This window comes from Nomascus leucogenys, chromosome 25 (genome assembly GCF_006542625.1).
Source record: "Nomascus leucogenys isolate Asia chromosome 25, Asia_NLE_v1, whole genome shotgun sequence".
In the NCBI taxonomy this organism is placed as follows: Eukaryota; Metazoa; Chordata; class Mammalia; order Primates; family Hylobatidae; genus Nomascus; species Nomascus leucogenys.
In genome coordinates this window covers 11220965-11246644 of record NC_044405.1, presented here as the reverse complement: position 1 = coordinate 11246644, position 25680 = coordinate 11220965, and the positions used below count along the sequence as shown (strand labels likewise).

Here is a 25680-nt window from a genome sequence, read left to right as displayed (position 1 = left end):
AAATTTTTGATGAAGCCCAATTTACTGTCTTGTTTTTTTATTACAGATAGCGTCTCACTCTGTCACCCCCAGACTGGAGGGCTGTAGCGGCAGAATCATACCTCACTGTATCCTCAAACTCAACCTGCACTTGAACCTCGAATTTGAACCTGGGCTCAAGCAATCCTCCCTCCTCAGCCTTCTGAGTAGCTAGGACTACAGCCGTACACAACCATGCCCAGCTAATTTTATTTTAATTTCTATATTTTTGTGGAGATAGGGTCTTGCTGTGTTGCCCAGGCTGGTCTCAAAACTCACGGCCTCAAATAATCTTCCTGCCTCAGCCTTCCAAAGCACTGTATTTACAGGCATGAGCCACTACATCCAGCCTAGTTTTGCTTCTTTAATATCTAAGAAACCTTTGTCTACCCCAAGGTTGTGAAAATTTTTTAGTAAGTTTTAGATCTTATATTTAGGTCTATAATCCATTGTGGTTTTATGTGTGGTATGAGGCAAGGGTTGACGTTCATTTTTCTCCATGAATATATGCAGTTGTTCTAACATTTGTTGAAATAACTACCCATTCCCTATTGAATTACCTTGGCATCTTTGATTTTGGCACCAAAAATCAATGAGCCATATATGTGGGTCCATTTCTGGATTCTATTCTGTTCATTGACCTATATATTTATCCTTACCTAAATACCTCTTGATTGCTGTAGCTTTATATAGCAAAGCTTTATATAGCACAGTACAAGTTCTCTAATTCTTTTTCCAAAATATTTTGGCTATTCTGTGTCATTTGTATTTACATAAAAATTTTATAATTAGCTTGTCTACAAAAAAAGACTGGCAGAATTTTTGTTGTAGTGGAATTTATAGGTCAATTTAGCAATAACTAACATTTACAAGACTTACATTTACACAGTTGGGTCTTAGGCCAGGCACGGTGGCTCACGCCTGTAATCCCAGCACTTTGGGATGCCGAGCCAGGCAGATCACTTGAGGTCAGGAGTTCGAGACCAGCCTGCCCAACATAGTGAAGCCCCCATCTCTACTAAAAATACAAAAAATCAGCCAGGTGTCATGGGACACGCCTGTAATCCCAGCTATTTGGGAGGCTGAAGCATGAGAATCGCTTGAACCCAGGAGGTGGAGGTTGTAGTGGGCTGAGATCACGCTACTGTACTCCAGCTTGGGTGACACAGTGAGTGAGACTGTCTCAAAAAAAAACAAGAAAACCCAAAATTGAGTCTTCCAATCCACAATTATGGTGTTATATCTCCACCTACTTAGACATTCTTTCATTTCTTTGCAAGTTCTATAGTTTTGATAGGTCTTGCACAAATTTTGCTCTATTTGTCCCTATTTCATGTTAATATTATTGTAAATGGTAGTTTTTAAATGTTAATTTCCATTAGTTTCTAGCATGCAGAAATAAAATTGAACTTCGCATATTGACCTTGTACCTTACCTTGCTACTTATTCTCATAACTTTTGGATTCTTGAGGGCGTTTAACATGTCTGATGCCTTCTGCAGTTTTATTTTTTGCAGTATGTATGCTTTTTATTTTTCTTACCTTATTTCACAGACTAGGATACAATTCTGAATAAAAATGATAAAAGCAGGTACCTCTTTGCGTTTCCCAAGTCTTGTGGGGAGGGAGGCGGAGTGGTGAGGGGCAACAAACATGTGATGTTAGTTGTAGGTTTTTCCAGATACCTTTTTATCAGGTTAAAGAAGTTCTCTTCTAGTTTGCTGAGAGTTTTAATCATGAATGGATGTTAAATTGTACATTTTTCTGCATTTATTGAGTTGAACATGTTCCTACCCCATTGTATTGTTAATTTGGTAAATACTGATTTTTAAAATTCTTGTAGTAATTCATTCTTTAAAAAAAAACTCAACTGTGATAAAATATACATAACATGAAATTTACCATCTTAACCATCTTTAATACGGTTTGGTATTGTTAAGCATACTCATAGTTGTGCAACCATCTCGTTTTTCATCTTGCAAAACTGAAATTCTATGCCCATTAAATAGTAACTTCCCATTTCCCCCTCCCTGTACTAATTCAGTTTTTATTTTACAAATGTTTGTCTGTGACAAATTGGAAATAAGAAAGTGGTCCTTGACTACAGAAATTTTTAAAAGCAGTGTTCTAAAGCTGTCAGTTTATTAGTAAAAAGCATTTTAAACACATACTTGGCTTGCAAATTCTAAAGCTGTACACACAAAAAACTGAACTCCTGGGAGAACAAACATACCTCACTAGCATCCTGGCTGATGGTTTTTCATTGCTTCAAACTAGATACAATTACACTGTGTATTTTTAAAGCCATTTATTTCTAACCATAACTTCCTATTTAAGCATGTCAATCAAACTTTCATCATTGCTTCACCATAAAAGCAGGCATGAATCACTTTTTCCTAACCCCTTCCATTCTTCTATATTCTGATTCTGGCTGAAGCAACCTACTGATAGCCAACATGAACAGGTGATTTTTTGTTTGTTAAAAAAAAAAGGCTTTACGAAAGGTTTACAATTTAGCAATCATCAGCTTGCCTTCTGACAGCTTCATCTGTTACTATTCTAAAACAATTTGGCTTTGTAGATGGAATTTCATTAATTTCCTTAAAGAGATGAACCTACTAATTTTAGTTCAGTGAAATATGTTCTTCCCAAATTGACAGCTTTTAAGTTAAAAAATGCATAGGAATCCTATGTACAACATATCATAAGTGGACTGTCGGATTACTATCCAACAAAATATCCTGGGGATTTAAGATTTTGTTTTCAGGAAAAAAAACTTTTAAGCAACACAGAAACATACTGTATAATAGTTTTATTTTTCTCATTTTACTATTTTTACATTTTATGCACAAATATTTTTTATCTGCGTAAAAATAGAAAATAACTGTTTTATGTAAAATTACAAAAAAAATTAAAACCACAAAGAAATACATAATTGTTATTATGACAGTATAAGTGTTGTTGTCGTTATTTAAAGAGTAAAAATGTATGCAAAAGTCCTCCTCCCATTTACAAAAGATTGAGAATTTTGTTTTTTCTGGCAGCAAGTGAAATATTGAAGTATCAATATTTTTACACCCTTTAGATCTGAAGACATTAAGTTAGTCACAGATTTGTTTTGCAATTATGAATTTTAAAACATTTTTGTGCTATTTCAAGGATACACTGGTTCTTTCTTAAAGGCAGTAGCATAAAATGAATATGGAAAACAGCAGACCTCACAAAAATATTGTACAATTCTTTTTGTATCATATTTGAGTGATCACCATTAATCAGGGGAGAAAACAACTAAACAATTTTTCCTAATTAAATGACATAGACTGATACAAAAATAAATGTGATCAGTCAATTTATCTGAAGATCAACCACACACAGCAATTCTGCCTAATTTGTTTTTCTGATGCCAACACAAATATTTAGACTTTAGGCTAGCGAGATATGTATGAATGTTGGCTCAATGAAAACTTCACATGGAAAACAAGTTTTAAAACAAAAATGAACATTTCTTTTACTTAAATTCTTGTACTTCTAAGGTACAAATGACCAATAATTTTATCTTTCTTCCTTTGAATATACTGTAAATTCTATGAAAAATTCATTTATAAAAACAAAGCAAAGAATGAATAGCATAAATTTTATTTTCTTTCACAATATGTTATATTTTAATAGAAGAAAAAAACTACCTGGCTTTCTGATAACTGTAACCTAACTAAAACAAATATTTTACATATAATTTGAGGCAAAGTAATGAGTTTCTTGAATCAACTGGAGAAATTAGTCATATTACTTTACCTATGTCATGCATAAATGATGGCAAGAAGAAAAAAAAAAGCATCTGATCATGTATGAGAACTGTCTCTGTTCAAATTATGAGAAATAAAAATTGCTAAAGGGAGAAAATGAATAAAATATGATTTTTAAAAAAACCATATGGGAATTGCATAGATGAGAAAAAAATTTTCATTCTAGGGATCTAAAACTTATGTTTCTAGCTTTAAAAACATACACACACATATACAATTGAGACATGTCTGTCATCTTGGCTAAAATTTTAATCTATGTCTCCCCAAAAGCATTTTAAATATGAAAGCCAAGATTCTTAAGCTCTTGATGATATACCAGAAGGGTATACTTTATTATTTTTTAAAAAGTACAAGCAACTTGTCAACTCCCTAGGCCGTAAGAGGATGGTGCAAAACCTTTCTGTCTATTTGTTATCTGATGCTAGAGCTTCTGTATATTATTTCATATTATTTTACTCAGATACTCTTAACAACCACAGTGCCCAAATTGTACTAATAATCTGTCCATATATTTTCTTTCAAAACAGTAAAAATGGAAATACAAATCTTACTCTGCTCAGATATCAACTGCAGAAAGAGCTTAATATAATAATCTAAATGAATTAAGAGAACATGTTGTAGTAAAATTATGCGTTAAGATTACCAAAGAGATCAAAGATCCCTCCTCTCTCTCCTCTCTTCCTTGTCTTTTAAGATCCCTGCCTCTTATGATTCATTCCAAACCACTACCAGAATTGCTAACAATGCCATCTTGCCTGCATTATCATGCCTTTTTCTCCTAGTTAAGTCAAAAGCATTAACTGAGCTCTTAAGAAGCTTTTTAAGGGGACAGATTTAAAGAAAACAATGAAGGAGAAGGTGCATAAATATGTGAGAATCAACTTTCTCAAATCTGTAAGAGGATTAATAGCTATCTGCCAGTCTCATGTAATAATTCGTGCTTAATACCTTAAAACAACAAAAAAAAAAAAAAAAAGAATTTCGGGGGGGTGGCTCAAGCTGTAATCCAGCACTTGGGAGGCGAGGGGGGATCACGAGGTCAGGAGATCGAGACCATCTGGCTAACACGGTGAACCGTCTCTACTAAAAACAAAAATTAGCGAGTGGGGGCGCTGTAGTCCAGCTACTCGGAGGCTGAGCAGGAGAATGGTGAACCGGAGGGAGCTTGCAGGAGCTGAGATCGCATTGCACTCAGCTGGGACAGAGCATGACTCGTCTCAAAAAAAAAAAAAAAAAAAAAAAAAAAAAAAAGACATTTCTAGCCATTTTTGTTTAGTGTCCGCTTATGTAAGGAATGTCATATATGCAGCAATTATTTAATTTGAATCTTAAAATGAGTTAATTTTTCTTCTGTATATCTTTATGCCTTCATATGTTTATAAAATGATCAACTGAATATGTATATAGATATATGAATACACATATATAATATGGAAAAGGAAAAAAAAGTGGAAAAGTATTGTCTTAAAGAGAAGACTGCCTATAACAGAGGTCAAATTTTCCTTTTAAAACTATTTGCAAGTAATTTACTAATGCCTTGAAAGGTAAAGTACTGCTGACTGATTTAAAGTCTTCATTTTATCAGAAACAGAGGAATATAAGCTGCTTTGCATAATAAACTGGCACTACAGGGTAATTTTTTTAAAAAGGAAGCCATAACAAACCAAACCAAACCTTTATTTTTGGGTTGAGGTATACCTTTTCAGTCTTTAAAATCTCTGACAGGAAAAACAGAGATCATTTTATAATTTTTGTAACAGCTGGTTTATTAGAATTAAATGCCTCTCTCAAAATAATTTAAATTCTTGGTCTGACATGAATAATCTATACAGAAAATCCTTAAAATTGGCTTGAGTTAATAAGCCAGATTTAAACCTGGATCTCCTCCTTCAGCACTGCTCTTTTGCCAGTCAACTTCTTACTGTCCTTTGCTTGCAAATATATAAATAACCTGATATTCTTAGTTTAGTAATTTATTAATATAAATTTATTCGGTATGAACATTTTAGCTCTGCTTGATTAGATGAAACAGGCACACATGCTTTAGCTGAGAAATTCCATTTTCTGGATCTATGTAAAGCAACATCTAAAGCAGCAGAGGGGAAACAGTTATATTTTCAAAAATAGTTAAGCCAGACTGTTTCCTAGAGATACTTCATTTATTTTTCATTTTCAGATACTACTGGCTATTTTTCGTAGGGCTACACATTAATACTGACCAGTTTAGCTTTCCTGACTGTTAACAAACTATTCCACAATGAACCTGCCTTCACACTGCAGACATTGTGGAGATCCTTTAACATACACATATTCTAAAATATATGCTCAAAGTAAAAAGATCCAAATTCACAAGAGTATGAAATATTTATAAAAAAATCATGCATCAGACTGTACAGCCTAGAAATAAGAAGATTCAAATTCGGTAATAAAGGTAAGAGCTATACTTGCTCTAAACATTTTAAGAAAGATTCTGGAGTCCCAGAATGTCCTGGGGCTCAATTATCCTTTTCTGTTTGCAGAGAAGCAGTAGCCAGAGCTACTGCTGTGACTGGCTGGGCAATTCCATGGAGCTGCATCTTTGCAAGTTTCTTCTGTTCACATTCTGTGACCAAACGGTTCAACTCTGCTGCACTGTATCCAATAAGAGTCTTCAAGTCACAGACAAACTTGTACACAAATCTCTTGCCTTGAACTTTACAAATCATGTCCCCATCATAATAGTATCTTTAAAAAGAGAAAAAAAAATTAGAGACTTCAGAAAAAATAAATGAGACTTCTTACAATAATTTACAGACTATTCCGTAAGCAGAAGCCTAGTAGAGTACTGCATCCACCACAATAGCAATTAATATTGAAGCTATATAGACTATTTAATGCTACTATCAAATGAAACATCCACACATTATTTACTACTTCACTGCTCACTACTCCAAATTTCAATGCTCACTACTCCAAAACTCTATACATGAAACTTTCAAAACATATTTTCAACAATTAGGATAAAACTTTGATTTAAAAATAATTATTAAACAAAACAAAAAACCTTGAGAGCAGTAGAAGAGCCTAAGAACAAGAGCTTTGGAGTCAGAAAGCCAAGATTCAAAACCTAACATTTTTGAGACCACAGGAGTCATATTTTCTCAAAGCTTTTATTCCTCATCTATAAAGTGAGGTTAACAGTGCTTATACCCTCATATCATTGTTGAGGATTAAAGGGATAATCTTTGTAAAGTGCTTAGTATACAATGACTGGCACACAGCGCTCTACAAAATATAAGCTATGTTAATAAAAATCAATAATATGAAAAAATTAATACATATATTCCACTTCTTTTCTGTCTTGTAAAGAATCCTATATGATGAAGTCATGTCTTCATCTTTATTATTTCACTATGTAAACGCTTTCTAAATTTCAGATAAATTATCCAAGCCCAATAGGGAGCTTTAAGTCTAAGGAAAAGGTCTAAAAGAAACAGAGGATACAGAAAAACAGGTAAAGGACATTGTAAAGAGACAATGTTTCTAAACGTACACAAGCAGAGTTCCAGCAATCATTCTAGAAATCTAGTTTACTGCTGCATTCTATAGAGAGGCAAACGGAGCTGGATTTATGTTTCCTTTGGAAAACAGACTTTATTTAAACAAACACTATGTACTGCTAATTCCAACAACAGGAAAAAGAGGCAAGTCAAGCTCTTTCCACGACTGGCAGATTGCAAAGCCCTTATTTTAAAATTGCACTGCCCACTGACAAAGGGCTATTACAAAAGAAACAACTATTTGTAAAAGTACCAGTGATATAACCTATCACATTTAGCAGGATAAAAGTCACTTGGCTTAATCAGGAGTCTATTAATGAAAGGACTGACCTATATACAGGAAATTGTCATCTTTCCCTAATTCCAGAATAGCAAAAGAAAAATAGTTATGTTTGATTTCCCAGTGAGACATATAACACATTGGGCAGTCTTGTAGTTTCCATTTATGTCAATTACATTAGTACAGAATTTGGATTTCAGCTCACAAACCAACGATTCCTTGCCATCCAGTTAAAAATGCTGTAGGCATTTCAATTGCTTTAAAAAATTTCTGTATTAATATGTAAGACTATACGTGGGGAAAAAAGGAAAATGGAAAATGAAAGAGGTTTTATAATTCTAGGAGGAAAACGGAGTTGGCATAATCATATTTCTTGGTAAGAGGTGATAGAATATACACACATAAATTTGAATTTTACTGAATACTTCTTTTGATCTAGCAGATGCATCACACAACTGTATATAGTAGCATTTATTCCACTTGTTCCCTCCCTAAAATGAAGAAACTAGAAAGATACACGATACCTGTATTTCATGGATATGATTTCTTCCCTCTTTTTTTTTAAACTTGTATTTTTTTAAGCTTTTTAATTGCAAATATATCACACAAACAAAAGGACACAGAAGTGAACAGTTCAGTGATTTATTACAAAGTGAACATTCATTCACCTGTAAAGTATCACTCAAGTCAAGAAACAGAACACTGCCAGCATCTAGAATCCCCTTTATGTCCCCCCCAATCATTCCCAAAATCCTGGCTGTAAAAGGTAAACACAAGCCTGTATCATCACAGTAATTTCACTGCTTTTTCTTTATATTTTTATCACCCAAACATGCATCCCTAAATACTGAAATTTAATTTTCCTGTTTTTTGAACTTAATAAATGTAATCATACAGGATTTGGTCTTCTGGGTCTGGATTCCGTCACTGAACATTATGTTTGTGAGGTTCACTGGTCATGGTTTGTAGCAGGAGCTTAGTTTTCAAGAATGCAAGGTATTCTTGTATGAATATACCATAAATGATTTATTCACTCTACTGTTGATAGATATCTGGTTGTTTCTGGAGTTTGGATGTTATAAATAATCTGCTATGAACATGTGTATGGGCATACAGGTACACTTCTGTTTGATATATATGAAACGGTTGCTTAGGGGAGCAACTGTTACAATTTACATTCCTATCAAAAGGGTAGAAGCATTCCCATTGCTCCATATCCTCCATATCCAGAGCTTAGTTCTGGCAATCTTTTAAATTGTAGCCACTCTAGGGTGTGTGTTGTACCATTTAATTATGGTTTTCCATTGCATTACTCTGAATACTAATGAGGCTGTACACCTTTGCATATATTCATTGGCCATTTGGATAATCTCTATAGCCTGAGGTGTCTATTCAAGTCTCTTGCTCATTAAAAAATTGATTCATAAGAATTGGTTAGATATTCTAGATACTTCTGTCAGACATGTGTGGCTCTCTTAATAAGGCTTTCAACGAACAGAAGTTCCTAATTTAAATACAGTCCAATTTATTGATCTTTCCCTTTAGAATTAGTCCTTTTGATTCTGCTTAAATGTCTCCCTACCACCAGAAGTTAGGAAAGTATTTCCAGATCCTTTTCTATTTTACTTTTTACATGTAGAGCTACAAGCTACAAGGAATTGATTTTTGGTACGGCCTAAGGAAGAGGTCAACTTTTACTTTTCCCGAGATGGAGACTAAATTATCCCAGCACTGACGACTGAAAAGCAGGTCGTTTCCTCATATGTTTTCTCCCCACTGCCATTTCTTTAAATCAAATGCATACGTATTCCTGGTTCTATTTTGGCTCCCTATTCTACTGTATGGCCTATCTGTCTTGAGCAAATAGCGTAACTGTCTTATTACTGTAACTTTAGAGTCAGTCTCAATATCCTGTGGGACAAGTCTTTCCACTTTGCTAATCTTCAGGTGTCCTGACTACAATGGTACTTTGTAGTCCCATGTAAATTTTACAATTATCTTTTGAAGTTCTATGAAAAACTTAGTTTGATTTTTCAAATCAAACTAAGTTGCTGCACTGAAACTTAGATCAATCTGGGGAGGAACTGACATCTTAATTATTAACTCTAACAATTTACCTGTAATTTTGAGGGGACTTGTATGTATACAATCTGTATCAACCCTCAAAAATGGCAGCTTTAATTATGATTATACACAAAGAATCTTTAGACAGTTGGCAATGTGTTTGAGACTGAATGATAAAGGATAAGCATATTGAAAACTAAACATTTTAGGTACTCATGAACTCTGAGAAACAAAAGGTCATTCAGGAAAAGAAAAATAATCACAGTCAACTATGTAATAATAATTACGTGGCCATAATACGGTAACAATGAATACTCGCTGAACCAAAATTTCCATATAATTATATTGGGATATTGAGATGAGGGGATGGAAAGGCGAAGGGAGAGTGTGTGTGTGAGCTAAATTATAATCTTTCAGTGTGAAAATGGCCAAGTGAAACATGAAGAAGCAGTAAAAGCATGCTATGTAGAAAAACTTGTGAATTGCAGAACTACTTTACTATATTCAATCTCCCAAAAAATCAGACATAATTCCGTGATATTCTTATATATCCTTCTTCTCAGATACTTAAATGTACCTGTTGAATTTCCATCACTGTAGTACGCATAATTTCTGATACTAATTTCTGTCAAAAAACCTTACACTATTTAAGGAGAGTTTGTATCAATGTAAAGATTGGATATCCAGATTTAGGCAGATTGTGTAGAAAATGGGTCAATATTCTGCATGTAATTGTAAAAACAGAGGACGGTTTCTGCTTACTCATTAAAAACTAACACTCACTCAATTCACCTATGCAAATAATAAAAACCTCAAAAATTAATTTTTTTTTTTTTTGGACAGAGTATTATAGCTTTCAAATCAGATAAAAACAAACAATCTTATAGTAATTTTGTAAAAAAAACTGTACCTCAAAATTATTAAGATCTTTTTAAAAAGGTTTTTTAATATGTAAAGAAAACGTAAACAAGTTTTTAATATCATTACATATCAATGCTTACATCTAGAATAAGAAACTATATTTTAGAAAGGCTTGATAACAGAAAAAAAAGAAAGGCTTACCTTAATGCACGACTGAGTTTCTCATAGTTCATCGTAGGCTTATTTTTACGCTGTCCCCATTTTTGTGCAACCAGTTCAGGCTGATTTAGCTTAAATTCACCTTCATCACCAACCCAAGAAATACAGTCTCGAGCGTCCTTATCAGTAAGAAGTTCTAGCAAAAACTGCCATAGTTGGATTTGGCCATTGTTTCCTAAATTGATAAGAGGAACAAAGCATTACCTATAGTGTTACAGATTAGCCCAAGGCAAAGGCAACAAACCGGGCCCGTGGTTCAAATCTCAGCCATGGCAAAAACAATTTTTGTTTTTCTAGAAATGCTGTCTAAATACTGCCAGAGGGATAGTCCAAATTCACATTTTTCATACAGTAAAATACAACAAAATATACCTAACTAGATAGATATATTTTATAAATACAAGAAAATACAAAAATACCTGTTCTGTTCCCAGGTGAGCTTCTGTCTTCTCCTGAAATCCTCGGCGCTCTTTGTACTTTGGCTGCCTTTGCACTACTATTTATAACTTTAATGGTAGTAGGTGTAGCAGATTGCACTGATGCTGGAATAATTTGCACAGCTGAAAGACAGACAAGGGGAAATTTTTTTTCTTCCAATACAAGCAGAAAAAAAAAATTACTGAAAGACATTAACTAATGCCCTATGAATTTAACTAATGCCCTATGAATTACCCCAAGAAAGTACTTCACTATAGAAAGCCTCAATCCACAATTTCAAACAAAATAACAAAAAAGTTCAGATGGTAAAGTATAATGCTTGCATTATAGTTTGTGCATCTTAGTAAGAGCTAGTATTCTTGTTTGGAAATAATTTAGTGATGCATACACATTAGACAAAGAGTATTTAAACATGTTTGTTTTTAAAACATTTGTTCATAAAAACAGTCTGTCAAATATATTGTAGAAAATGTGGACAAATGAGAATTCACACCACTACTTTGAGACTCTGGCAATATCTGGAGTAAGGCTGAAAGGATAGAAACCCTATGACACGAACATCTCACACATGTTCTTACAAATATTCATTCAATGATGTTCACAGCATTTAAAAAATACAGCAGTGAAAATGAATGAAACAGCTGCAAGTATCAACATGAGTAATTCTCAAATGATAAAAAAGTTATAAAAGAATATGTACAATGTATTATCATTTTACAGAAAATGTTTAAACATGTGGAAAACAATGCTATACAGTGTTTATGGTTACATAGTTGGTAAAAATATAAAATATGCAGACAGTAATAAACATAAAATTCAAGATAGTCAATTCTCTGGTAGGAGAGAGGAAAATGAAATCTACAACAGGTAAACTTGGTGTATAAAATTTTACTTCTTATGATGTACACAGGTGTTAGTTATACTTTCTTTGTATATCTCAAATTCCTCATTAAAAATTTTAGCCGCTTGCGATGATCTTGTGACGTGTGTGTTCGTATCTCAGGTAAAACATAGCTAAAAGCTTATGGCATAAGCGGAAAAGAAAGATGCGTGCTGAAAAAGGGAAAAAAATGCCCCAAAAGAGCTCAGCAGGCTTTAAAATATTCTCAAACTAGAGAGTAATGTTTTAATGAAAGATGTTTAAGAGATAGCAACTGTGGTGGTACCCAAACCCAAACATGCCAAGAGAAAATGCAACATGAGGTAAAAGACAGAAAAGATGACATGAAAATGGAGATGGATATTAAGAGAAACAAAAAGACTCTTCTAGACTGTACTTCTAGCAAGTACAGTACCCAATATGGATGAATCAAAGGTAAAGAATAAAGCTGAAGGCAAAGAGAGAGAAAAGAAAGGGGAAAAAGCCAAGCAAAAGTAGTGGAGGCAGTGAAGGGTTTGGCCTGGTAGACTCTTCAAACCTTGGAAAATGCCACATGGGACAGATGATCCATTAGAATGTATACAACTGTATACTTTGATTGCAACTCCCACCAAATGAAAACTATTTGTTTTCCTATTTTAACTTGGCCTTTTTTCTTCATTTCAAACCCAGAGTAACTCCTCAAGTTTGTTTTGGACACTTGAATATTTTCTCTGCTGTATCCAAGCTATACTGATATTTCAATTGGATGCTACCTAATATCCAGTTATTATCAGGCATAAAAGTTCTGTCAGGTATGAATGTGGTTGGAATTGTTCTTATAACTTGGTAATTAATAGTCAGGAAAGATGAAACAAATGATGTCCTAACAAATTTTAGTGAACTGAGATACAAAGCAAGCTGTTATGTTAATCGTATCATTTAAAAACACGAGTGGATCTTATAAAGTACTTGTGTCAAGCTTTCATTCCACAGAACAAGATATTTTGTGTGTAGAAAAAAAATTTTTTTTAAATAATTTTCCTTTTTATTACCTTGCAGTATCAAATAAACATTTCTTATTAATAAAAGGGCAAATATAGGTACAAATACTCACGTTGATCAATTGTAACTATTTCATTCATCTGTTGTTCTTGACTTGCCAATACATCTGAAAAAACAAACATTTTTTGTTTTTATTTAAAACCAAAAATATAAAAACCCCAATCCAATAAAACTCAACTTAATAAACATGGTTCTTTTAAAAATAACTCTACAATTAAAACCAAAACACTGAACTGAAACTTACTGGCATAAAAACCTTAAAAATATTTGACAGTCACTTTGAAAGGAAAAGATATCTTTAAGAGAAGTAACACAGGGAAAAGCTCCAATGTCTTTTAGTGTTCAGTAAAGTTCTGCAGAGAACTATGGTTTTCTAAATGTAAATATTTGTATTGAAATCCGCATAAAGCCATGTAAAAATATGGAAATCTTCAAGATAAGATCAAAGATAAAATATACACCAAAATAAAATTATTTAGGTACATACCTCCACCAAAAAGGCCTCCTTCCCATTATCTGTTATAACATCCACTTTTGACTAAAGCTGCTTAAGCTTTATAATGCTTCTACTTAAAGACAGCAAATTTTCAATACAACTGTAGCAGTCCTAAATGTCTCAATTAAACTAAATAATTTCACACTCAAAAATATAGTTCCCAAAATAAAAATACTATCAAGGTCCTAAGATAAGCCTTTACAGAACCATTCATTACTTATCTGTTGCTATTCCCTACTTAGATGTTATTCTTTACCTCTCACAAGAACTGCACATCCCAGTCTCTATTACTTCAGCCTACTTTGTGCCCATCACAAATTGCATGCCTCTCTCTTGAAATTGAAACTATACCCTCCAGCAATCATTCTGGATACTGAGGCCTGGGCTCCCAAGAAGACTCTGCTAAGGGTGCCTTGCCAGAATCCAGTTCCAGACACTTCTTCAGAGTACAGGCACTCTGAATATCATATTCCTCCCTGAAACCCCCAAATCCTTGCTACGCACAAAGGAAGCCGTCTTGAGAGGCAAAGCCCTGGGGGATATGGAGCCATTTTATGAAGAAACATTACACACTACAGGAATAAAACAATTTTTCCTAAAGAAAACCCTTCCAGCAGAGCTGGAAAAGGTTGGGGAAGTAAAAAGAGGTCAGAATCCTATCAGATGGGAGCTCTGAGGGTCCGAAGACTGAGGACTTAACAATTATATGGGGCTGGCTTCAGACAGATCTGGATTCAGTTCTTAGCTCTTACTGACTATATGACTTTGGTAAAATTACCAACCTCTTTCAACATTAACTTCTTCATGTTTAAATTAGACACCTATACTTACTGCCTCATGAGGTTATTGTGAGGATTAAAGAAACATGTGCACAAAACAGTTACTTTTTCAGTCAACTGATAACCTCACTGTTTTATCCAGACTCCTAGTTCTGAGCATTCTCCTCCAGAACTGTGGTCTCTCTTGATAAAAAAAACACATACCTTATGTTTGTAGTAAATTTTCCTCAGAATTTTATAAAAGTTCCTCAAAGAGGAACCGTTTGAGACTAAAGGAACCTAGCCTCAAAAGAGGCAAACGAAAGCGTCACCATCACACAGCACAGGCGTCATCAACTTGTAAAATCACCTTCTAAGTCCTAATTCTCAGACTGGACTTTGGTCTGTTTCCTGGAAACTCTCAAGATAGAAGGCAGACCACAGGGGAAAAAAAAAAAAAGTTTTTGAAAGACTGGTCCAAGACCAATCTCTTCAGAGTACAGGCACTCTGAATATCATATTCCTCCCTGAAACCCCCAAATCCTTGCTATGCACAAAGGAAGCAGTCTTGAGAGGCAAAGCCCTGGGGGATATGGAGCCATTTTATGAAGAAACATTAGACACTACAGGAATAAAACAATTATTTTTCCTAAAGAAAACCCTTAGCAAACTGAGAACTTCCTTTGCCTTTGGTGACAGAAGACAGAGATTCACACTGAGAAGGACATCATGGAACTGGTAGTACTGGAACATTTCCTAATTATCCTCCCATGTATAGTAGGACTTGGATGAAGTTTCAACATAGGGGGTACTGCAGGCAGGTGGCGGCTCAGGTGAATAATCTCATACAAATATCTGAAGAAGGAGCTCTACCTCTTCAGTACTGCTGCTTCTTGGGAGATCACTGAGGATGGATAATAGAGGCTGGGTTATTAACAGTTCTGTCCCAGAATCAGTGCCCTTCACAGATAGGCTGCAGACTTCTCTCTATAGAAGGGACCAGAGTACTGCACTGCACTCAAAAAACCCTGTTCTGAGAAGTAAGACTTGTGAATTCTAGAAAGTCTGTTAGAAATACCCTTACACATCATCCTGCCCATCTTCCAATTCTGAACTGAGCACTAGATTTCCAAGGCAGATGGGATTTCCCTACCCGGGCAGAGTGAAGAACCATGGCTGGATCACCAAGAAATTCCGTGAGACACTCATCTAGGCTGTGGGACTTTGTTGCTTTAAAAGACAAAGCAATGGTTCCAGAGCAGAGCTTTTCTGAGGAAGACTCATTCAACTGCATGGAAATGGAAAGATATACAAGACACCTTTGACTTCTGTTCTTGGGAAAAGCCTATGAATAAGCTTTAAAGTTTGAGAAGCAGTAAGAGAACCAGAAACAGACAGCCACAACAAACAGCTGACCTGGGAGAGACCGGAAAAAACGCGGATTTGGGAAAAATGAAACTATCATCTATGCACTATCTTTGTTGTGTTCTTGAGATTTCTTACAAGAAAGTGTTTCAATAAACATGACTCACATGTTTCACAATTCAGAATTTACCTTATTCATTTCAAAACCTCTGCAGGGAAGGAAATCTGTGAAACCAAGGACAAAGCTTCAACCAGGACATTTAACTTACTTATTTAGTAAGAATGGAAACTGGAAATAAATGCTGCAAATACAATGAATGTACTAAGTCTTTTAGTATCATAGATACTTAAAAAAAAAACATCTGGGAGAATCCTTACAAGAATAAAATTATAAACAATTAAGAAATGCCTCTCTCCAGAGCTCATTTCTTATTCACCAGCAGAGAAAGCACTTTCAACTCCTGATCTCAAGTGATCCGCCCACCCCAGACTCCCAAAGTGCTGGGCTTACAGGAGTGAGCCACTGCACCTGGCCAGAGAGAGCACCTTGAATGAAAACTGCAAGCACTGAATTAAGGTGGAAAATCCCTCCACCAGAGCTCTCCTCTTATTGGGTATATAATAGAACAAAATGCTATCATTAACATTTTCATCCATAACTGATACAAAAGCAAAGTCAGAGTATGTTGTATTCATGTGTTCTGAAAAATATGTGGGTCTGGCTAGCATTTCTGATATGCAAAACTGTCAAGGAATGTGTTGCTTTCGGTGTCTTAACAGTGACTGAAATATAAGATGGATTAAAATTCAAGCAAAAATAATTTACATTTGTGCCTTGTTTTCTTGCACAGCCAAGTAGTTTCCAAACTTCTCTCTCTTTTTTTTTTTTTTCCAACTGAGACTCTTGCTCTGTCACCCACGCTGGAGTGTAGTGGCGCAGTCTCAGCTCACCGCAACCTCCGCCTTTCAGGTTCAGGCTATCCTCTCGCCTCAACCTCCCACGTAGGTGGGACTACAGGCACGCACCACCTTGTCCACCTATTTTTTGTATTTTTAGTGGAGATGGGGTTTCACCATGTTGGCCAGGCTGGTCTCGAACTTCTAACCTCAAGTGATCTGCCCACCTCATCCAATTTCTTTATATGGTCACTTAATCATAATAATGTCTGAAGCCTTATAAGTTACAAGTGGAAAAACTTATAACTAGTGGCTTCCAATTCCAAAAGGTGGCTGCACACACTTCCTTGCCTCTTAAGACTCTGTTCAATTAATAGTAAAGACTTGAAAAAAGATTTAATCTCATCAATAATAAAGAGAATGGGAAGGAAGCCACCTGTAAACAAATGATCTCTTCCGTCTCTAGATGAGTAGTAAATGTAAAAGCTGATCAAACAGAAGGCAACAAATGGAATATATGAAGAGGGCTAAGTGTAGGGCACAGCATCTGATTTAAGAACCTGGATTCTAATGTTAGCCTGGGCTTGAATCCTGGCTCTACCACTTCCTAGCTGGGACTTTATGGGGCCCTCAAAGCCTCACTTTCCTATCTAAAAAATAAGCAAAGTAATGACTTGTGGTGTTACTATAGGAATTAAATAACATATAGAGCTTTCAGCATAGCATTATACAGTAAATAAATGTTAATTATTATTGCTTATTATCATTATCAATAAACAAGATGAAAACAAAGTTATAAGGAAATAAAATTATGTTTAAATTACAATGTAAATAAATAATGTAATTTTATACATTTTCGGAGAAGTTCCAGATGACTCCAGAGAATTTCTCCCCGAGGAACCCGCTGAAAAAAATCTTCTTGGTTGAGACTACATAATTCTCTCCCCGAAATGTTGAGTGTGGTGAGGTCTATATCGGTCATGCTGAATTCCTTCATTACCCAAACCACCCAATGCAGGACTTGGTCTGTGGACCACTGTATGGGATCTAGAAAGAAAAATATTCACTTTAGCCTAGTTCCATTTTAGATACTGTGTAAATTTACAGTTAACTTGTCAAAAAACACACATACACACAGATGTTTTCTTTCCCCAAGTATGTGACGTAAACTTATTATATGAAGCAAAAAAAAAAAAAAAAAAAAATTATGCTGTAATTTTCTCCTCAGCTCCTTTCCAATTTCTTAATCTAAATTTCTGATGCAGTCACTTGGTTCAACCTCAGTTGGAACTCTATCAAGAAAAACAAAATGCAAAACTGCTCTCCAGTGGGCCAAATGAAAGAATAAAATATGAGATTATTCTGGAGAGAATAAAGTAAATTATCCAAGTTTAAAAAAATTTGCAGCTGCATTGAAAAAAAATCAAAAGGGGATTCTAGGAAGCTAGCTTTATTCTCCAAAATATGAACCATATCCTTTTTCCTCCCTTTTCCTTCCTGTAAAAAGCTGGCTGCTCCTGCATTTACCCTTATGATGCATTTCCAATAAATAAATAAACATGGTAATTACCTGTTTTACTCAGCTGTCCCCTCACAACACACTAAGAAATACAAGAAATGTGTCTTGTAAACCATTCTGTCTTCAGAACCTAACAGTGCCTTGCTCATACACTTGTTTAATCTTAAAGAGTATATCCAAATAATTTCCTTTTCCCTATCATTTATTATCTAATTGAATTCATAAATAAAAAAATTTGGCCAATATCTATAAATATTACATTGCTGTATTACCTGCACCTAATAGAGCATTCTATCTGTGTAAGTTTTAGTTTTGGTTCTGGTACTCCCGCTTTAAGAAGATGATCTATTCAAATAATATTGGTTATATACCCAATAAATAAATGCTATTCAATAAGAAAAGTAGAAAAAAAATAACATTTAGGTATCCAGGGCAAATTATAGTGAAAATAAATCAAACATAAGAATTTTATAGAAGTTCTTCAAAGAGGCAAAGTGCTATTGAAACTGAAACTATTCCATTTGAGACTAAAGGAACAGAGGTGCCCTAGCCTCAAAAGGCAAAAGCAAGCATTCTAAGAATACAGGATTAATAGCCACAGAATATATATTTTTAAATTTTTCCACAAAGAAGTTAAGGGAGGATTCTAGGAAGATGGTGGCAAAGTTTTTTAATTTTTCTGAATGTACACATAAACATAAAAAAGTGACTGGAGAACAAAACCAAAAACCCACGAACATTTACATAAAACCAGGTGACAAGATATCTTCATGGACCTCAAGATACAAGAGGGTAAAGACAAAGCAATAACGGCTATAAGACCTCCATGGTCTTAGCTTGTGTGCAGGAGAAAGCAAAGGGAAGCAAGGTAAAGGTGACCCACTCTGATCAGGGGAAAACCTGAGCGCAGCCAAGAAGCATGCATTCGAAGTACAACAGGACAAGATGAAAGCAACGCTAAAAAGCAGTTTTGCCCAATCCAAGGGCCGCAGTGTGTGTTAAGATTTAAAAGGCTGAAGCAATGTAGCACCTGGGTATTTTTTAAACTGAGCCAAGAACCACTTTCAGGAGAATGGCCCACAGTAAGGAGAAACTGGCAGAGTGGAACTAGAAGTGAGCAGCAGAGGGACACCAAGGAAAAGGAAACAGGAGAAGGCCCAGGTAAAAGTCAACAAGAACTGAAAAAGAAAGTTGCCTTATCTGTGAGTACTATACCACTTGAAAACAACAGAAGCAGAGTTAAATAGAAAAGCTATCCTGAATCACACCTCTTTTAAAAGAAAAAGAAAGCTAATTTTACATAAAAATTAAAAAAAAAAACTCAGGGAAAAATATAATTTGTCTGATTTGTTTTCTCAAATATCAGTATTTCTGGTTTAACATAACTAATTGTCCACCCATGTTCTGCCTCCTTTCTCTAAGACTCTAAAAGTTCCTTTACTGTTGTAAAACAACTGTTGTAAAACAACAGTAAAGGAATTTTTAAAAGATGCAAAATCATAGGAACATGAGTACAAAGTGACAGGCATGGATGAAAGATTTAATCTAATGTTTTGAAGACAATAAGCAGAGTGGTAATCGATTTGGCAGGAGGGGAAAACTATGACCTAAAATGTTTGCCAAGGAGGATGCCAGTAAGAAGTGAGAGAATTCCTGCCTGCAGAACCCCCTTCACTGGTTCAAGTCATGGTGGTTCTGAGTAGCAACAGAGGCTTAATGCTGAAAATGAGGAGACTGATTTAAAGTAGATGGTGTGGTTAGAACCTCCAGGGTCTCTCTTTCATTTGGGGGGCCAGTTAAATGAGTGCACCCCACACATGTGGACACCGGGAAAACATTTATTAATAGATGGGGAGAGACACGAAATGAACAGACACCGAGAGAACAATTCCCAGTAATAAAACCCTATAAACTGAATAGTGAGACCATCTCTACCTCCTCCCTGCTCCACTTCCTTTTCCAGTTCCAGAACACAGTATTCACATACACACCTATCCCAAATGCTCACCCCATCTTCTACTGCTGACAGGTATCTGCAAAAAGATCTATAAATATTGATACGTTTGAAACTCTTTTCTTTGCCTGTTTTTTTTTTTTTTTAAAGACAGTCTTGCTTTGCCACCCAGGCTGGAGTATAGTGGTGCCATCAAAGCTCTCTATAGCCTCAAACTCCAGAGCTCAAGCAATTTTCCCAACTTAGCCTCCTAGGATATTGGTGTATTGCCACTATGCCCAGCTCTTTTTTTTTTTTTTTTTTTTTTTTTTTTTTTGGAGACAGTCTGGCTATATAGCCCAGGCTGGTCTCAAACTCCTGGCCTCAAGAAACCCTCCCACCTCAGCCTCCCAACCTGCTGGGATTATAGGCATGAGCCACCACACCTGGCCTGAAATTCTTTTAATGAAATAGTCAATGCCTCATTTTATCAGCATACAGTTATCAAATCCTTCAGAACTTCGCATTAATTAGTTTTAAAGTTATCTACTCTTATTTTTTTTCTTTCAAGATGGAGTCCCACTGTGTTGCCCAGGCTGGAATGCAGTGGTGCAATTTCGGCTTACTGCAATGTCCACCTCCCAGGTTCAAGAGATTCTTGTGCCTCAGCCTCCCAGGTAGCTGGGATTACAGGCATGTATCACCACGCCCAGCTAATTTTTGTGTTTTTAGTAGAAACAGGTTTTACCATGTTGGCCAGGCTGGTCTCAAACTCCTGGCCTCAAGTGACCCACCTGCCTCAGCCTCCCAAAGTGCTGAGATTACAGGCGTGAGCCACTGCGCCTGGCCTAAAGTGATTAATTCTTAAATGTGAAAACATGGGCAAAAATAATTAGATATTTGGGAGAGGTTAAAAACAACACAAACAAAAACCACAAGAAAAACAGAATCCACAAGAAACAGAAATACCACGATAAAGCTTTTTAAAAGTTAAAAAAAAAACTATAATCAATATACTCAAGAGAAGTAGGAGAGAACACGATATTGGCAATATAAGATCAGAATGCTACAGAAAGGAACAAACAAAAATGAAGAGCCCTTGTAAATTAAAAATCAGATAGGTTATATCATAAAGACAAGAAAATCTGGCAGAAAGTAGCGCAGATAGGTAAGATGAAAAATAAACACGAAAAATGATGCAGCAGATCAACTCAAGAGATTCAACAGGAGTTCCAGCAAAAAGAATATAGGTATTTATCCAAATAATGCAGTAAGAACATCCAGAACTGAAGGCTACAATTATCAAGATCAGGGCTGTCCAACAGAAATATAATGCAGACCATTATGTAATTTTAAATTTTCTAATAGTTACATTTAAAAAGTTGGTCAAATACATCTTAATAATGAATTTATTTTAACTTAATGTTCCAAATGTTATTTCAACCGGTAATTAATATAAAAAATTAGAAAAGATTTCATACTTTTTCTTTTAATGGGTATTTTACATTTACAACCCATCTTAATTTTGACCAGAGACACTTCAAGTGCTCACATGTGATTAGTGGCTACAGTACTGGGCAGTGGAGGGACAGACTGAAATTCTACATTAGCTGTCTGGTTCCGTAGCTCTCTTTCAGTTCCATGGATAAGCTCTCTCATTTATTGTGTATCTTTTAGGTTTGGTTTAAAGAGAGAAAACAGTGTCCCAGGGAAACAGCGGTTCTACAATACAGCCTTTCTGTCATCAGCCCTGCTCCCCAGGTACAACCTTGTCTCTAAAAATCAAAAATAAAAAAAGGACAAAAATCCGACAATACTGTTTCATTCACAAATACGCTCAGGCCCCCACCAACTCTTGGATGATCAATATTATTATTTGTTACCCCAGCATTCTTCCTCATCTGCCCCCATTTCTAAGATATCTATTTCTTATAATTCTGTTTTGTCTCGCCAACTCTAGTTACTTTTGTCTAAATTTAAGAATGATCCTCTGATCATCAAATTTAATAGATATCAGTCAGCATTCTTTGACTTTCTCGGCAGCATCTGAGAGTCTTGACCATCCAAACTCTCCCCTCAATTTCAGTGACTATACATCTAAGTTCTTACTTTCTTTCTGTCTATTTATGTCTCCCTTTTCTCCAACCCTAAATGTTTATAGGGTCTAGGGCATATGCCTTTAGTTGTGTGTTCTTTTCCATTTTTCGCTTTCCATCAGGGACTACGTAGACTTTTATAGCTTCAAATATAAATTCAATGGGAATGAGTCTCATATAACATCTTTGTCTCCAGCCCAAATCTTACATAACTGACACCATTTTCTGGCTAACCTCCAGCTGAATATAAACTTCCACATCAAAATCAAGTGCTATCCACCTTCTCTTGAAAAAACATTTCCTATACCAGACTTCTCTACTTCCCCAACTGGGCTTTTGAAGGCATGCTCTTCCTAGTGCACCATCTTAATTAAGCCCAGCATTTAACATGGTGCCTGGCGTATGGTAGTGTTCACTACATATGTAATGATGATGGAACCAATTTTATCAAATTACTGTTTTAGTCCCCAAGATGAAGCTTGAGAAGTTAGATCAATACTTGTATCTTCCCTCTCTACCCTCATAAAATTTGTCAATCTGCTCAGTCCTATCACTGTTTTCATCCACTTTTTCCTTGCTACTCCCAAAGAAATCACCTAGAGTCTGGGCTAATGTAGACATTATCATCTAGTCACAACTATAATAATATGCTCCTGTTTTCCCTTCACTCAGTCTCTACCTGTTCCAACTTATGCCATATACTACCACCATATTCATTTTTCAATTATCATTTTCATCAATCAAAAACAGTTCTGTAATGCTACAGAATAACTCCTTAACCACTCCATTTTCTCACTACTCATGCATACCCCCAGGTCTAAGCTTTGCACATAACATTTCCTGTCTTAAATGTCTTTCTCTGCCCAATAGTATCTTATTTATAATAAACTCTTTTCAGCTTTCCCTCAGGGCAACTACGATCCCTTTGAGATTCCAATAGCATGCTTCTTCTACAAGAGTTACTGACAGTTTAAAAACTTGTTACCTTTTATGGCAATTATCTCTTTTCATCTATCTTCTCTCTCTTCAACTACACTCTCAACACCCTAAGAGCAGAAATTTTTTAGACTTCTTTGTATTTCCGGCACGCAGGACAGAATTTGTCCACCACATGAGTTTAAATGTGCATTACAATTAAAAGAGAGATACACAAAATCAACATTCATCCTAATAACTCTACATGTAAAACAGATTATAACTTACCCTAGTGTCTTCTATGTCAAGCTTAATTTCTACTATTCTACCCAGCATGGAATTATATATTTCATTACCATAGGGTATCCCAAGGCGTTCTTGTTCTTTCCTATAGCCTTCCAGTGCAGCAGCCCATCTTGTCACTTGTTCTGAAGTTTCATCTGAAATGGTTGTGATGTGTTTTGTGCCATCAAGAGTTATCACTTGAGCTTCTTCAACAAGATGTGCTTCTGATTCAGCATGGTGGGCATCTGGATCAATAACAACCTCAACAGTGTCCGCAGGTTTAACAATTTCAAGGATGTTTAACTTTGGTTCAATTCCTTAACAGTGGATTAAAAAAAAAAAGATAAATCTACATGAAAACACAGAAGTCACCAAAAAATAATTTAGATGTTCCCAAATGGTAGAGAAAAACTACATCGAATAAATCAAATGTAGTAAAAGTTAACATTTGGGGAATCTGGGTGAAGGATATTCAATAATTCTTTTACTAGCCTTGCAACTTTTCTACAAGTTTAAAATAATTTTATAAAAAATAAGACACACACACAAACCCTACCTATAAACATCACTAGAAAAAAAGAAGTACCAATTCTTACCACAATAAAACAAATAAATAAAAATAAAAATTACGAATATGAAACAAAATAAAAATTAGACTAGGCAGAGTATAAATGAGCAGCTACCTATCCTTGGAATTTTAAAAAATCCTTCTAAGCAAATTAAAATTATTATTTACTGACTCAGTTTTTCTTTTTAAAGGACAAAGTAGATGTGTTAAAAATTATGCCAAATTTACTAAATTAAATTTACCATTAAATTCTAAATTTCATTTTAAATTAGCTGAAGAAAAACCCAAATCCTGAATATTTTAAGCTCCTAGTATACAGGTGTTAAGAACTGTAATTCCTATGGAAAAGATAAAAATAAAGATAAATAATTTATTGACACAAAGGTTCCTCAACTACCCAGAATTAAATCAAAATTCTGATTTTGATTTAATTCTGGATAGTTTAAAACACATTTAAACCTGTGTTTCAGAAATTATAATTAAGCCAAGAAATTATGCCATAAAAGCAGTTATTTCATTATGTGTGCAGTACTCTCTATAAGATATACTTTTATTTATCTATTCAAAATGGAATTAGCCCTTTATGAAATAACCTCAGACTAAAATGACAGCTCTAAGACACTGTCATATTACATAACTGCTTCTGTTCCTTACTGAATCTATTACAATCTATATAAAAATTCAACCAAAGTACAGCTTAAAGAAAAAGCACAACTCAACTTCGATCTTCGGTGAAAACCAGTATTGCAAGAAACTACTACTATCACTCTCAGGTGGTTTAAAGAGAATCGCTTTTCAAATATACATGATAAAAATAATCAGAATCAAAAATATTTTTTCTTAAAATCTATTTCCTAATCCTTCATCTAAATTTCATACTTTAATGGCTTTAAGCAAACTCTTCTTAAACACACTTGCATCAAGAGGTCACTAGGCTTTTAAAGATAAAAACTACTAATTTATCTCCTATTCCCAATAATCAATCCTGAGGGAATTAAGGATCGGAAGTATGTAACTACCATTTTCAGAGTCTGAAGAAAAATGTGGTTTGTGAAACATAATTGTGAACAATATATGTTCAGAGATGAAATTATTCTAAATTTTAAAAAGCTAAAATTCAACCTACCAAAAACAGTTTCCTAATTTTCTTTTCTAACTCGGGTACTTATACAAGTTTAGTAAGATACTGTAATGAATAAGGTTGACTGGATGACTCTTTGTCTATTACAAACTCTTCTCTCTGTGCTAAACTGTACTGACTGGATTTCTTTGAAGCTAGGGTTCCAGGTGTGATTTATGCTTTAGAATCACTGGTATAAGCCTTCTATTTGGAAATGGGTTAAGAGGGGACAAGCAGGCAGATCAGAGGTCCCCAAACCCCAGGCCACAGACCACACAACAGGAGGTGATTGGCAGGCGAGTGGATGAAGTTTCATCTGTATTTACAGTCGCTCCCTATCGCTCACATTACCGCCTCAGCTTCACTTCCTGTCAGATCAGTGGTAGCATTAGATTCTCATAGGAGCACAAACCCTATTGTGAGCTGCACATGCGAAGTATCTAGGTTGCGTGCTCCTTATGAGAATTTAATGCCTGATACTCTGTCACCGTCTCCCATCACCTCCAGATGAAACTGTCTAGTTGCAGGGAAACAAACTCAAGGCTTCCACTGATTCTACATTATGGTGAGTTGTATAATTATT

General features: G+C 35.1%; 1 protein-coding gene and 1 pseudogene across 4 annotated transcripts in view; one reads left to right on the top strand and one right to left on the bottom strand.

Moving 5' to 3' along the window:
* Positions 1 to 5791: 5791 nt before the first annotated feature.
* The window catches only part of GABPA (GA binding protein transcription factor subunit alpha), a 35128-nt gene continuing 15239 nt past the window's right edge, over positions 5792 to 25680 (bottom strand). For all 4 annotated transcript variants that reach the window (XM_003263797.2, XM_003263796.3, XM_030806381.1 and 1 more), the window contains exons 5-10: positions 23481 to 23726; positions 17514 to 17708; positions 13198 to 13251; positions 11203 to 11343; positions 10766 to 10958; positions 5792 to 6544 (exon numbers count right to left, since the gene is read on the bottom strand). In XM_003263797.2, coding sequence (XP_003263845.1) covers positions 6316 to 6544; positions 10766 to 10958; positions 11203 to 11343; positions 13198 to 13251; positions 17514 to 17708; positions 23481 to 23726 — 1058 coding nt within the window. In that variant the 3' untranslated portion in view covers positions 5792 to 6315. The remainder of the gene's footprint in view (positions 6545 to 10765; positions 10959 to 11202; positions 11344 to 13197; positions 13252 to 17513; positions 17709 to 23480; positions 23727 to 25680) is intronic.
* LOC105738701 lies at positions 11440 to 12628 on the top strand (annotated as a pseudogene).